Below are 14,459 nucleotides of genomic sequence, written 5' to 3' on the forward strand. Positions count from 1 at the left end.
TGTGCCTCTTTGTCGCTCGTTCCGCGCTCTCGCTTGCACTTCAAGCCTTAAATGGAACGCCTCAGAGCGAGGTAACGCCGCATGAGTCATGTTTTTTCGTGCGTGTAGCCGGCTCCATCGAATTATAAGACGTTGTCACGTCAAAAAATGATGTGGCAACCCTGTGTAAGGCGTCATATGCCAGGAGCAGGTTCACGACGGCGATGCTTGTAGAGGTCGACCGTCGGCCGTCGTCGCGATGCAAACTTTAGTTCGTGAACATGACACTATGTTTGAAACGACGCGACGTGTGGCAATTTCGCATACCTAGTACCTTCCGGTAGCAAGATACTTGTTTGTAGTAGAATACTCTCGGATCAGTTTCAGGAAGCAGCAGAGCTGGTGGGTTTGTTGCTCACTAGTGATACTTAGAAGACGGGCGAATGTCTATATGAGCCCTTAACTTGGTTAACACGGCTTCTACTTGCTATATATGTATGTCCCGACATGTACGTAACATAAATTAAAGTGCTTCTGTAACAGTAGTCACCTTGATGAGAGTAAGATCTCGTTACTGGCACGTTGAACGACCTCCTTTGCCTTCTAACCTGGGATTCGTATATGTAGATAACTACTACGTAACAAAGACATGCAAGGCAATGGTTTATGAGAGAGATCGTTACTTTAATCAAGGATTTTCTATTGTCTCGGTGGATATTTTGAATTCAAAGAAAAAGAATGAGAATTCATAGCAATTGCTTTATATGTAATGTTCATTTAATTGGTGTTGCCAATAGATATCATTATTTATATGAGGATATAACACCACCTAAAATTACTTAATATGAAATATTATACTGAAAATTCAATTTCTGATTTTTTTTTACCCACCACACGCTATCTCAAATTAATGAGGGAAAAATTGTTGCTATTGTCACACCCGGCAGCGTTCGACATCTGTCTCTCTCCTACTTGAGTGAGCGATGCGTCCGCGTGGACAGCTGCTATACAATAATACATTTCCATTTACCTCCTTTTCTATATTCATACAAAATATCTATCAAACAAATAAAATTAAAATTTTCTTTTGAAAAATGAAACCATTCCATCAGTATTTTTTTATGACGTTGTCACGTTCAACTATCGTCANAAACAGGAGTTAGGAGGGGTAGAGGTAGACCTAGATTAGATTACTCTTCGCAAATAGTTAAGGATGTGGGTTGTTCTAGTTTTAGGGAAATGCGAAGTTTAGCTCAGGATAGGAAAGAGTGGAGGTACGTGTCCAACCAGACTTAGGACTGATGACTTTATGATGATGATGATGATAGTAATTTAAAAGATTGGAGGTTTAGAGTGTGGATGTATAGAAGAATCCTCAGAATATCATAGATGGATAAAAGAACAAATGCAGAGGTTCTGAGACGCATGGGCAAGGAAAGAGAGACTGTTAACAGTCAAAGGACGTGAGATAGAAGACCTGGGACAAACCTATTATGAGAGAAAAGAAATGTGAACTTCTACAGTTGATAATCCAGGATGTAAACAAAAGAAGAATCTAAAGGTTGCAAAACCTGGGATAGTGGATCAAATACACTTCTAACCAACTTTTTAAGTGGCCACGTCTAAAGTAGAAATAGCAATGGTGACTACGAACCTTATACTCAGAGATATGACACTTGAAGAAGAAGATAGTAATTTCTTAAATCGCTTGTAACCGTTTCTTCTCAAATCCAGATCCACTAGGAATGGATAATGTCGCTTCATAATCTTCATAAATCGAAAATTCTTGCATGTGTGAAAAGTAACTACTTATGGATTTAACGTTAATTGCACCCTTCAGAAATAATAAAATCGAATAGGAGTTGCAATCGTACCCTTCCTTCTAAGGGTTGGTTCGGTAATAATTAGAAAAGAAGTCGGATATAAATACATACGTGTATATTGAAAAAAAAAATGGCATGTTCTTATATTTTGTTCGTTTTGGTAGTACAATACATTCCCATGTCGTGACGTTAAGCGTTTCAGCTGATTCATTCAATAAAGAAATCACTACATAAAGAACCATGTATTTAAAGTCTTACGCTTCAGCTGTTTTATTTACAAGGTCAAGGTCAGATTATCGTTGTTACTATTATGTGTATGAGTTACTCGTAGGTGCTCCCGTTTAAAGTAATAACGATTTGCATCCAAGCTTGAACTTAATCATTTTCAGGGTGGTGGAATATTCTTAAAAAACTATTTTTTCTTCGGATCATCCGAATTTATTTTGTAAAGTTATGAGTTACGTATAACTGAAACGAACGTCTCATTGTATGTTATTCTCAATTCTTTCAGAAGATACGTTAAATGCGATGGATCCAGAAGTGAAACGTTTGTGGTTAGACACTCATTCTCATGCATCGTCTTCAGTTAGTTCTGAAACTAGTGAGTCGGATTGTTATTTTTCGTGGCCAACAAGTTTTTGGACTCAATTTAAAGTGTTATCTCAACGAAATTTTCTCGAAGCAAGACCACGTATGCTATCAAAGTTAAATCTTATTCAAACATTAGGACTGGGACTTCTGGCGGGACTGCTTTGGTTCCAGCTGGATCGGAAAGAAGAAGCTTTACACGATATCCAAGGTTGGATGTTCTTCTCTACCACTTACTGGATGTTATTTGCTCATTTCGGAGCCCTCAGTTCGTGTACGTTAAACTGATAAATAATTGTGACGGTCAAGATAATTTAATTATCAATTACAGTTCCACCAGAAAGAGAAGTGATTTATAAAGAACGAAGATCGGGAGCCTACAGGCTATCGGCATATTATTTAGCGAAGATGATGGGCGAATTACCTCTTATTATCACACTTCCAGCAATTTACCATCTGATTTCGTATCCCATGCTAGGTACGAATTAACCACTAGGTATGTTTAAAACAAGTCTTCATTCAAGTCTTCGTTTTGTAGGGTTTCACTCACCAACTGTGTTTTTAACACTTCTGGGATTTCTTCTCTTGAACACGGTGGTAGCCCAAAGCGTTGGTTTCTTTATCGGCGCTTCGTGTATGGACATGCAAGTGAGCATCACTATAAGTGCCCTGTACACGTTGGCAACGCAACTATTTGGAGGTTATTTGGCTACCAATATTCCACCTTGGTTTACGTGGATGAGGTACTTCTCCATGGTACATTACGCGTACCAGAATATGCAAATCGTCGAGTTCAGCGAAGGGCCGATTCGGTAATCTTTCCTTCTTTTTAATTCTAGTTGCAAAGTGTTATTTAGTTTGCATGCTTTTCCAGATGCGCAGCGCAGTCGAAGTTTGAAGTATGTGGCAAGAGCAACGTGAGTCACATACCGACAGATGCCATTTTAGAGGCGCAGGGTAGCTACCTCCCGCTATGGGCGAACACGTTGGTGTTGTTGGTGTTCCTGTTAGTGTTTCGAGTACTGGGCTACGTTGTGCTCCGATACTTTCGCACTCCCAAGTGACCATTTCGTAACCTCTCCCATAACCAAATGTGATAATTCCCAGAAAATCCTCCTGGGACATTAACTCGTCGTTATTGATATTTAAGCTTGATAATAGCTGCAGAGACTGTTTGTTGTTTTGTACTCGTACTGTTTTTTAAAGTATAATAATATAAAAAAAAGTGACTGTTTCGTACAGATTATTCTGAACTGGCTGTGCTAAATATTATTAAATTTAAGCTAGAATACTTTACTATTAGTTCTTGTAATGTTTTTAAGTTAAGTTCTTGTATATTTTTTAAAAGCCGACGTATTCATTCCAACTAATTTCGTGTGCAAGAGGTTGGAGACGTGACCTTGATTGTATATTATGGGAGGGTTGTAGGTACTCCTGATAAATTATTATTATTACTACTCTATTATTATTATTATTATTATTATTATTATTGATATTGTTGATATATTCAAAATTGTTACATTTAGGCAATCGTTGATTACATGAAAATGACTATCATATTAATACTTGTTGACGCTGAATAAATTTTTTCGAAATAATTTATAATCAAGGTAAGTCTACATACGCTAAATAAATTACTCTATTCTGTATGATTTGGTGTCTGAGATAAGACAATGTAACACGTGAAACATCACAATATGAACATCACATTACAAAAAAAAAAAATGAATTTCACTGCTGTAGGCAATTCGGTTACTGACGAAAAATTTACAGTTGTTTTTTTCAAATATAATGTATATTATGTCTATATATATAATACACAATAAGTGACTTCTTCCAGTTTTTAGAAACTTAGTTTTTATATATATTTTTTTGTAATGCAGTGATGTATTTATTACAATTACAAGAAATTCTTCGTAAATGTGCATTACCCAACCCGTTACTAAAATGTTACCTGCCTGAAGTGCCATCCCAGTTTTCTTGTTCAATGCCAAAGACCGTCAAGTCTAAAAAGATGCCGCACAAAACGTAAAAAAAAACGACAATAGAAGTAACAAACAACCCTTAGTGTTTAGGTTTTCTGTTACGTTGTCTTTGTAGAATTGAACCTATATAGAAGAACCAGGGATGTTGTAATTCTTCTCTAGCTACATACTGATTTAAATGTGTTGTTGAATGATTTACGAAAATATTACATTATCAAATGCGTTTGTTTTTAAATCAATTCCAAAATATCGTACGTTTGAATGCTCAAATCAATTTTCTAACCTCATTTGTCGAAGTGGTGTGAATGACCGTAACCAAAAATTTTTGGACGTAGATAGTGCCTTAATTGTTTCCATTTGTTAATGTAACTTTTTCGTAAATCGGAAACTGCGAAAGAGTGAAATTGGTTCCGTTATGTGTGCCTTTACAATTAATCACCAGCTACAATGAACTGCCAGATCTGGTTAGAGCTCAGTAAAAGCTAAAAGCCGGATAATCCGTTTTTGCCATGTATCGACGATTGAAATTGTTTGAATTGTAGGGTGCGTTTATTCATTTATTTTTGTCGCTATTTTATCTGAGATTATGATTACCAGTCAGTGTTCACAGCAAACTTAGTCAAAGTTTGGTCCTCACAGACATTGTTGACAGTTCACGTTGTACATACATTCGGTCAGTCATAGGAGAACATGTTTGTTTCATCTCTCGCCATCAGCTGACGAACATGCTGTGTTGGACGGTGTAAAATAACCATATACATAATTAATAGCAAAGTACCCATGTAAGTGTAAAACATCTGTCTATTTATTGTACAAGTCCCGGAAGTGTGTCCCAAAATTGATTGATGCCAACCTATCAAACGAATTATAATTACAAATTTATTTGTCTTTTCGAGTTAAGGCACGATTTCGTTTGTTTTGTGTTTGAAGCGTGGTGATATTGACGTGACAACGTCTTATAATTTGATGGAGCCCCGGCTGCACGCACGAAAAAACGCGACTCATGCGGCGTTACCTCGCTCTGAGGCGTTCCATTTAAGGCTTGAAGTGCAAGCGAGAGCGCGGAACGAGCGACAAAGAGGCACAATCGGCCTCCGCGTTCGGCAGCGTTCGACATCTGTCTCTCTCCTACTTGAGTGAGCGATGCGTCCGCGTGGACAGCTGCTATACAATAATACATTTCCATTTAATTAATGTTTGAAAAATTGTAAAATCTTAATCTTTATTAAATAAAAATAATAAATGTCGTTGTTACTGCTGTCATCTTTCGCAGCTTAATGGTAAGGAATTGGTGCGTAAATCCAAGGGCTTAGGCTCGATTCCAGACAAGGGCGTGACAGCAACGACAATTTTTCTTCATTAATTTGATGTAACCTTTANAATTAAAATTTTCTTTTGAAAAATGAAACCATTCCATCAGTATTTTTTTATGACGTTGTCACGTTCAACTATCGTCAGTAAACCGACTTTACAGACAACGGATTTTTTTTTACAAGTGTTTCGGAAATCTCGGACGTACACTTGCAAATTTACTTTTTTTGTTCATCGGAATGAAATGTAACACATGCGTTGAGTTGAACATGATACCCACAAATGATATGGAGCATGAATCTTGATTACGAAATCGAAAATCACAAACTTACGAATGGACACTGGGATCAAAAGATTTCTTCAAAAACGCCGAAACGATTTCGGCAGTTCTTGAAGATTTCATTTACAATATCATGTAAGATAATACATTTTGTATTTGCTGTATGCAGCTTGCATTTTTACCTAAGTATTTCCTCTTATGTAATTTTTGGAAGTATAGTGTTTTAGCTTTAAGAACTGACCAAACAAATACTGCCATTTTTGATGAGTATTTGCACTTTGATAGCCAAAAAAATTTACTGTGTTGATGTCAACGACGCTCCCTTTGAACCGTTTTTAGAAACATTGAAATTCTTTTGAAACGAACCAATTATTACTTCAGCTAATGGTTATGCCTTAATATGTATAATAAATAAATAATAAATCGAAGGGAATGTCGTTGTCGAAAATGGATGACTGTTACTACATCAAGACGTTAGAATAATTCGTACAAAATTGTGACATAGGAAATATTATTACTATCTACCACTATTATTACAACATACATACATACATACATCTAAATGTTTGCATCTAATATCGCTTTCTTTTGTGACTTACACTACATGCCCACATTTCAAAAAGCTTTCGAAGAAAGAGCAATCGTCAGAGCCGAAGTGTAGATCACAACGGCTGATTATTGTGTGGGCCTTTTTATATCCATATCGTACTAAATGTTAGAATTTTAACCTTCTCAATATTACTTCCATACTACATATTATGTGTAAAGTGTACAAAACCCTGTACGTAGTTTGTTATAGCTAGTCTTAGCCTCTTCATTTAAGATTTATTTATACGATTATTCATCATTACAATCAATAAAGACTTTTATTATTACCACATTTTATTTCCTTTGTAACATGTGAAAACTATCAATTCAGAACTTAAGCCAAAAATTACCAAAGAAAGAAATACCAATCAATTTCTTAGTTTTGGTGCCTGCTCAGTCATTACCAAATATACCAAGTTTGACTAATGGAACGCAAACTAAAGATTTCGTATTCAAACACAGACAACTCATGATTTTCCTTAATTCATTCAGTTTTGGTTACAATTTCTAGAAATACCTAAAAGGAACCACATTGATCCATACAGTTAGCTGGTCTAAAAGAACTTCATTTTGAAATGAATTTCAGCTTTGTATCCAGGCAGGGATAAAAGTTATGAGCATGGAAAGAAGTGTTTGAAATTGTTCCATAGGTCAGCTTGTTTTGCTAGTTTAACCTGGATTTATTATTCATCTGTAGGTATCATATGAAGACGTAAAATCAGAATCCAAAAATTTTATTCAAAATACAAAGAGCCTTAAATGTTATTAATGGAAAGCAAACTAAGGATTTTGTTTTCAAACATAAAAAACTCATGAACTTCCGTAATTCATTCAATTTTTGTTACAATTTCTAGAGGTACCTAATAGGAACCAAATTGATCCATACAGTCAGCTGGTCTAAAAGAACTTCATTTTGAAATTAATTTCAGCTTTGTATCCAGGCAGGGATAAAAGTTATAAGCATGGGAAGAAGTGTTCGAAATTCTTCCATAGGTTAGCTTGTTTTGCTAGTTTGACTTAGATATTCACCTGTAGGTATCATATAAAGACGTAAAATCAAAATCCAAAAATTTTATTCAAAATCCAAAGAGCCTTAAATGTTATTAATGGAAAGCAAACTAAGGATTTTGTATTCAAACATAACCGACTCATGATCTTCCGTAATTCGTTCAATTTTAGTTACAATTTCTAAAGGTAGGTACCTCACTGAAACCAAATTGATCCATACAGTCAGCACGTCTAAAAGAACTTCAATATTTAAATTAATGTCAGCTTTGTATCCAGACGATAAAAGTTATGAAGGTGGGAAAAAGTGTTTGATATGGTTCCTTAAGCCAGCCCATTTTTCTAATTTGATCTGGATATTCATCTTTAGGTATCATAAGGAAACGCAAAGTCAGAATTCAAAAATTTTGTTCAAAACTCAAAGAGCCTTAAATGCTGATAATGGAAAGTAAACTAAGGAAACTCATGATCTTCCGTAATTAATTCAATTTTGGTTATAATTTCTAGATGTACCTAATTGAAACCAAATTGATTCATAGAGTTGGTTGGTCTAAAAGAACTTCATTCTGAAAAGAATTTCAGCTTTGTATCCAGGCAGGGATAAAAGTTATGAGCACAGGAAGAAGTGTTTAAAATTGTTCCATAGGTCAGCTTGTTTTGCTAGTTTGACTTGGATATTCATCTGTAGGTATCATATAAAGACGTAAAATCAGAATCCAAATATTTTATTCCCTTAATTCATTCAATTTTAGTTACAATTTATAGATGAATTGATACATGCAGTTAGGTGGTCTAAAGGAACTTTATTTTGAAATTAAATAACTTGATCAAACATGTACTTAAAATTTGAGTACATCTGAAGAATTATGGATTTTTATCCTCTTCTGGAGAAACGATGGCAGTAAAAAAAAAAAAACTAAAGCTGTATTAATAAAAATACGAATGGCATTAACTAGATGCTTTTTAATATTTCGCAAATAGTCTCTGGATATGTTTTCGTTTGTGGGTCAATGAAAGAGAAAGCTCCGACAATAATTTTTTCCAAAATTTATGATAACAGTAACGTTACGCAAAAACACATAGTTTTGTCTACACATCTTCAAATCATTTACCGTTAATTATACACATATGCGTACATAATTATGCACTTCCACATTGAACAAGTTTCAAATACACACGACTTGTACAAGTGGGTAGTAAGTAAATACTCTATACATATTTATTGTTCCTCTCTCAAGAAAATTTACTTTACGTTAATACTTGGGTTCAAGGTCGTTATTACGATTTCGCTGTGATGGTGTCCATCCGAAGTGAGAAATATCTTTTTGTGATTATTACATGTTGTGACCAACTTTGAAGGTGAGTGACTAGTTTATATTTTTCTAAAAGTAACTGCAAGTAATTTCACCTGTTTTACAAAATCTGCAACCCCATTAAACGTTGTAAAAAGTCCATTTGGTACGAAGATGAATTAATTACATTCCCACCTTTACTTAATAAACGCCATACGTACTTAAGTAACTGCATTAAAATTGTAGATAACTGCAAACAATTTTTTGGAGACTTAATTTTTGAAACCTGTTAATCAGTTTATTATAAATTATTAATAAAATATTTAAATAACACTAACATTATTAAAGATTTTTGGCAAGAAAGTTCGTATAATAATGTAAAGTTATAAAACAACATATCGAAAGTATCGTAATCTAGCCGCTCTCCTGCTAGCTCCTATGTGTACTAGCGAACTCGTACACCAGTTTCTTCTACTGCACGAAAGATGGTGACACATACACAAATCGGATGTTTTTCCCAAAATTCAAAAATACAGGCATTATCGCATTATAAAAAATTGCAATTGTATTTCAGCCTCAAAAAATAAATCCACATTTTCACATAACCTTCTCTTAATCATAACGAAAAATGAAAAGGGTACTATGAGTTGATGATTAAAACAAATAATTGCGTCCATAGGGTTATCATAGGTCAGTTTGATTTTCCTATCAGCATTTTAGTAAATAAGCTGTAGTCGAAAGATATAAAAATAACGATTTAGGCATGGTAAGTGTATCACGGAAGACATGCTTACTCCTGGACCATATAGACGATGTCGAAGATTGTGGCAGGCAATATTGTTTTTATTTATTTGCGCATTGATAATTGTTTGGAAAAGAAGTAATCGATTAGAAGAAAAGTCAACACCATCAAACAAACATGTCTTCAGGTATGAGAAGATGGGATTGAATGTAGCAATTCCATAGATTATTGCTTTTAATCTTCTAGGCACAATCAGGAGGAATACGTTGATCACAGGGGTGTGAAAGTAATAGTTGGTCATTACATCGGAAACGCTGTCGAAAATATACCCAATGCTGATAAGAATGTAATTAATCGAAATAACTACTCTCCAATGCCGGATGCAGGAAAGAATGGGTTTCCAGTGATAATTGAGCCGAAAGATTTGTTGGTGTCCCAGCAAATATTTCAAATAAATCGTTTTAATTTGTTAGCAAGTGATAGAATTCCTTTGAATAGAACATTGCCAGATGTAAGAAGAAAAAAGTGAGTGAAATTAATTCGTTAATAACAGACATCCTGCGAGTATCTGTTTAATTTGCTTACAGGTGTAAATTTTTGTACAAAGATTATAATTCATATCCCAAAGCAAGCATAATAATTGTTTTCCATAATGAAGCTTGGTCAACATTATTCAGAACGGTATGGAGCGTAATTAATAGATCACCAGAAGAGCTCTTGGAGGAAATCATATTAGTAGATGATGCCAGTGAACGAGGTGGGTCAATTGTCTTTTTCAACGAGTGTTCCCATCCACTATGTTTCAATCGTTCTTTGCAGACTTCTTACGTGATCCATTGGACGAATACATTAAAAAGTTACCAGTTCCAACCAAAATCCTTCGTAGTAAAACCCGGATAGGATTGGTCCATGCACGTATGATGGGTTCGCGAGAAGCTAAAGGAGCCTCGTTGGTGTTTTTGGATGCCCATTGTGAATGTACCATTGGATGGTTGGAAAGTCTTTTGGCACCCATCGCAGAAGATCGCACAACGGTTGTCTGTCCAGTAATAGACATCATAAACGACAACACGTTTGCTTATATAAAAAGCTTCGAACTTCATTGGGGGGCCTTCAATTGGAATCTTCAGTTTCGTTGGTACACTCTCGGAAATAGAGAGCTCCAGAAACGGAAGCAAAACATTACGCGTCCATTCCATACGCCTGCAATGGCCGGCGGACTTTTTGCTATCAGTAAGGAGTACTTCTTTGAAATTGGAGGTTACGATGAAGGAATGAAGATATGGGGAGGAGAAAATTTGGAAATCTCTTTTAGAGTTTGGCAATGTGGAGGAAAGGTGGTAATTGCTCCTTGTTCACATGTAGGCCATTTGTTTAGAAAATCATCTCCGTATACGTTTCCTGGTGGTATTGGGGAAACATTGTATTCTAATCTAGCCAGGGTTGCTATGGTATGGATGGATGAGTGGGGTGACTTCTATTTCAAATTTAACAACGAAGCAAGAAAGGCCAAAGAACTGCAAGACGTTCAGCAAAGGATAAAATTAAGAGACAAATTGAAGTAAGATTTCATTAAACATTTTTTGGTAGTTTTCTTTTTCATTTCATCTTACAGATGCCAAAGCTTTAGATGGTATCTGGAGAATATTTGGCCCCAGCACTTCTTTCCAACAGAAAGTCGTTTCTTTGGACGTATTAGAAATTTAGAGAAAGACCAATGCCTCATAAAACCCATAGGAAAAGAATCTTCCAATCAGCCAATGGGATTGGCCAATATTAATATATGTGTCAATAAATCTTTAACTGTTGAAATGTTCGTCATGACGGAAGATGGAATTATAATGACCGATGATTCGGTGTGTTTGGATGCTCCCGAGACAACAGTAAACAGTTTGCACAAAGTCAGAATCATGGCTTGTAGTGGTACCAGAAGACAAAGGTGGAAGTACAACAAAAAGGTAATTTACAATCATTTCTTTTTCGTTAATGGTGATAAAATGGAAAGATTTAGAAGCATTTGCTTTAAATTAAACCGATTTGTTGAAACGATCTATGGTGTGCTGATGAGAACTAATAACTTCGACTAATGTCTAGTGTTTTCAATAAAATGCCCAAAACATTATAATGTGCTTTACTAAAATTTTGTTTATACATTTTGCAAAAGTGCTTGCCTTAAAATTCCGTATGGATTTTAAGTGTCAATTAAGAAAATCGTGATGCGACTTGCAATGCATTGCTTTAGAGCATCTTTTCTAAAAAAACTGACATAATGCTAATGGTACCCATCCATCGTACATGCTAAGCTAGATCCACGACAGAGATATTACAAAAAAGCACTTTTACGAGAAGAATCCTATTCTCTTTCAACTAATAAGACTTTTAAAATACAAACCCTTCTTTTCTAAATTCTTCCTCAGAAGGAGAATACTACTTAAAATATTAGGTTTATATAAGTATATTGTTTTCTAAATTATTGAACTAATAAAGAATTATGCCGAGGATAAAGTTGCAAATGGAAACTTTAATTGATGAGGATTACGGATGGCGACAATTTAGCCCAAAGCGAGAGTAACGAAAAATTTGTGAAACATTTGGTTGATTGTTTTAATATCAACTAAATGAATCAATCATCAACAGTTCTTTGCTCTAGACTCAAGAACTAGTCCATGCGACAAATGGTTTCTGCTTGGATGTCTCATCCTCGAAGACTTTCGAAGATGGACTGATAATTTCAAATTGTACAGGAGTGCGGACCCAAAAGTGGATATTGGAACCTCATCCATGGAAGTGATACAACCATGCAAACCACTTGAATTGGACAATTGTCCAGACAAATATTGTTTATAACAACGTCATCGGAGCTTATTACAGATTATTTAGCTCTCTATTTGCATTTTCAAACTTTTTTTATGTAAATATAATTTAATATTTCACAAAGGATGCTGAATCCGGTTAATACGCTTTTCAATTATTTTCTTTTTTTCATAAATTAAGTTATTCAATGGTTCTAACAAAACTGATAGCCGGAACAGTAACATATATTGTACTTATCTACAAGTAATTCAAGCTTCAAAACATTCCAAAAAGTGTCAGCTGATGTCATCTTCATTTTTTACTAACCTGTGCCTAATTATTTAATAATAATACTAAATAGATACATATTTATTTATCTTGTACCAAATCATTAACTGACATATTTTATTTACGAATGTTTTTATTTGGCTGTTAGTTGATCTGTTCATGGATACGTAGGTAATATGGAAGGTACGCTCCGGTATCAATAAAGCATGAATTTTTACACAAATCTCACAGGTATTTCCGTACAAATCTAGAGCGAATTTGATTAAAAAAGATTTATGGAGTATATTTTTGTGACAATAATTGCTTCGTATTTAGCATATATAAATAATGTAATAAGTAATAACTGTGATGTATATTTTTATACATTCGACTTAATAAAGATATGATAATCAGATGGTTATTTTTATTACGGAGGCGTACCTTGATTATCGTAATCCGAAGCAGCATTTTTATACACCACAAACAGTCAACTACACAGATGAATATATGTATAAGTGCTGTCGTGTTACATTGTGTTCAATAACTACTTTTGTTTTATTTATATATTAATTATTTACTTTATTTATTTATAAATATGTATGCGCCGATTTAGTTGTACGGCGGTTATGTAATTGGGTGGGCTTGACGTATTAATTGTTCGGATTGTGCGTATAATAAATACATATTATTTTTAATAGAAATATCTCTTGCGGTCTTGCTCAGGCGTAAATCTAACGAAAATAAAGAACCCACATATAAGTATTAAGAAAAAAGACAAGTGACAGTGCGATTTCTTCTTTTCGTGTAAGGAGTTTTGTATCATAATTCTTTTTCCACTGATGGTAATAATCAATTTTATTGGTAATGAATTATTGCTGTAAATGCTTCCCTTAAGTTTTTACGAACCTTGTGTCCATTTCTTCATTGTAATTTCGATAGTTTCCACGATAAAAACAAGGAACTTGTTTCAGGATGTGGTCCCTTCGAGGCTAAAACGTAAGTAGGAATCTACTCTTGTGAGAATTGGTACATGGTTCGCCATTATTGTAACTACTCCCAAGGTGTCAGTTGTGATACTGTATTGTGTGCTGTATCAGCTGTGATACTGTATTGTGATATTGATATTGTAGGACTGACGACCTTATGATGACGATACTTGATACAAGAAATTAAAATGTTGTTATCAGTTAATTAAGTTCTTTAATTTATTGAATCGGCTCCTTCATGTCGAAATATTGCATTCCTTGTACTAATCACGTTAATACTGCAATATTTTTTACTTCTATATTTTTTTGAAGAATACCTAAGAATTTTATTATGTATTTATTAATTATGACAATAAATTTCTATGCAACAAACACAATTGACACCCTGGCGCTAGTTCCTATATGACCACAAGTCAGTGCAGTCACATGCCAATAGATATTTGGAGGATTTNTTGTTATTATTTTTGGCTAAATAGGCTTTTAAATAAAGCATATTCTTAAATTTTAACGAGGCAGTTTAAATAATTTTACAAATGGTACTGTACACTTTTGTCTACAAGTTGTTCTTGCAAGATGATCAGTGGATAAATGAGCTCCGCAGACAAATATGATTGAATTTGGAATTATGCTCCAGCGTATCCTAATAAAGGGAAGGGGCATATCTCTAACTTCTTGAAACGAATAGTATATGGTTTCTTCCATCTAACATTCAAATCCAAAATAACTCCCAAATAATTGTGAAACTCCATCCTTTCTGCCTTGTTGTTCAATCAATATAAACACTTAACGACTTGGGCACACTATTTCATTTATACCTTAG

The 14,459-nt window shown here is 34.6% G+C and overlaps 2 protein-coding genes across 5 annotated transcripts in view; both read left to right on the top strand.

Moving 5' to 3' along the window:
• The window catches only part of LOC108742440 (ABC transporter G family member 14), a 113,139-nt gene extending 107,752 nt beyond the window's left edge, over nt 1–5,387 (top strand). The window contains exons 6-9 of one of the 2 annotated variants that reach the window (XM_018477659.1): nt 2,314–2,664; nt 2,722–2,868; nt 2,929–3,202; nt 3,265–5,387. In XM_018477659.1, coding sequence (XP_018333161.1) covers nt 2,314–2,664; nt 2,722–2,868; nt 2,929–3,202; nt 3,265–3,454 — 962 coding nt within the window. In that variant the 3' untranslated portion in view covers nt 3,455–5,387. The remainder of the gene's footprint in view (nt 1–2,313; nt 2,665–2,721; nt 2,869–2,928; nt 3,203–3,264) is intronic. The other variant, XM_018477666.2, reaches the window with a different exon arrangement.
• A 3,318-nt stretch (nt 5,388–8,705) lies between these two features.
• Nucleotides 8,706–13,068, top strand: LOC108742456 (polypeptide N-acetylgalactosaminyltransferase 13). Of its 3 annotated transcripts, XM_025980697.1 has the most exons (8): nt 8,706–8,918; nt 9,426–9,541; nt 9,613–9,780; nt 9,840–10,118; nt 10,181–10,350; nt 10,413–11,154; nt 11,209–11,551; nt 12,231–13,068. In XM_025980697.1, the coding sequence occupies exons 3-8, from the start codon at nt 9,638–9,640 to the stop codon at nt 12,438–12,440; spliced, it is 1,887 nt and encodes a 628-aa protein (XP_025836482.1). In that variant the 5' UTR covers nt 8,706–8,918; nt 9,426–9,541; nt 9,613–9,637; the 3' UTR covers nt 12,441–13,068. The 3 variants fall into 3 exon arrangements, with proteins under 3 accessions (XP_025836482.1, XP_025836481.1, XP_018333179.1); XM_025980696.1 differs by lacking the exon at nt 9,426–9,541 and having other exon boundaries at nt 8,707–8,918; XM_018477677.2 differs by lacking the exon at nt 9,426–9,541 and having other exon boundaries at nt 8,712–8,918; nt 12,244–13,068.
• The last annotated feature ends 1,391 nt before the right edge of the window (nt 13,069–14,459 follow it).

This window comes from Agrilus planipennis, unplaced genomic scaffold, assembly GCF_000699045.2.
Source record: "Agrilus planipennis isolate EAB-ADULT unplaced genomic scaffold, Apla_2.0 scaffold3, whole genome shotgun sequence".
Classification (NCBI taxonomy): domain Eukaryota; kingdom Metazoa; phylum Arthropoda; class Insecta; order Coleoptera; family Buprestidae; genus Agrilus; species Agrilus planipennis.

Coding starts and splice junctions, on each gene's coding strand:
- LOC108742456 (XM_025980697.1), top strand. CDS start 9,638: ATGCTTACTCCTGGACCATATAGACGATGTCGAAGATTGTGGCAGGCA. Junction 10,351..10,412: donor AGATGATGCCAGTGAACGAG/GTGGGTCAATTG, acceptor CGTTCTTTGCAG/ACTTCTTACGTGATCCATTG. Junction 11,552..12,230: donor GGTGGAAGTACAACAAAAAG/GTAATTTACAAT, acceptor AATCATCAACAG/TTCTTTGCTCTAGACTCAAG.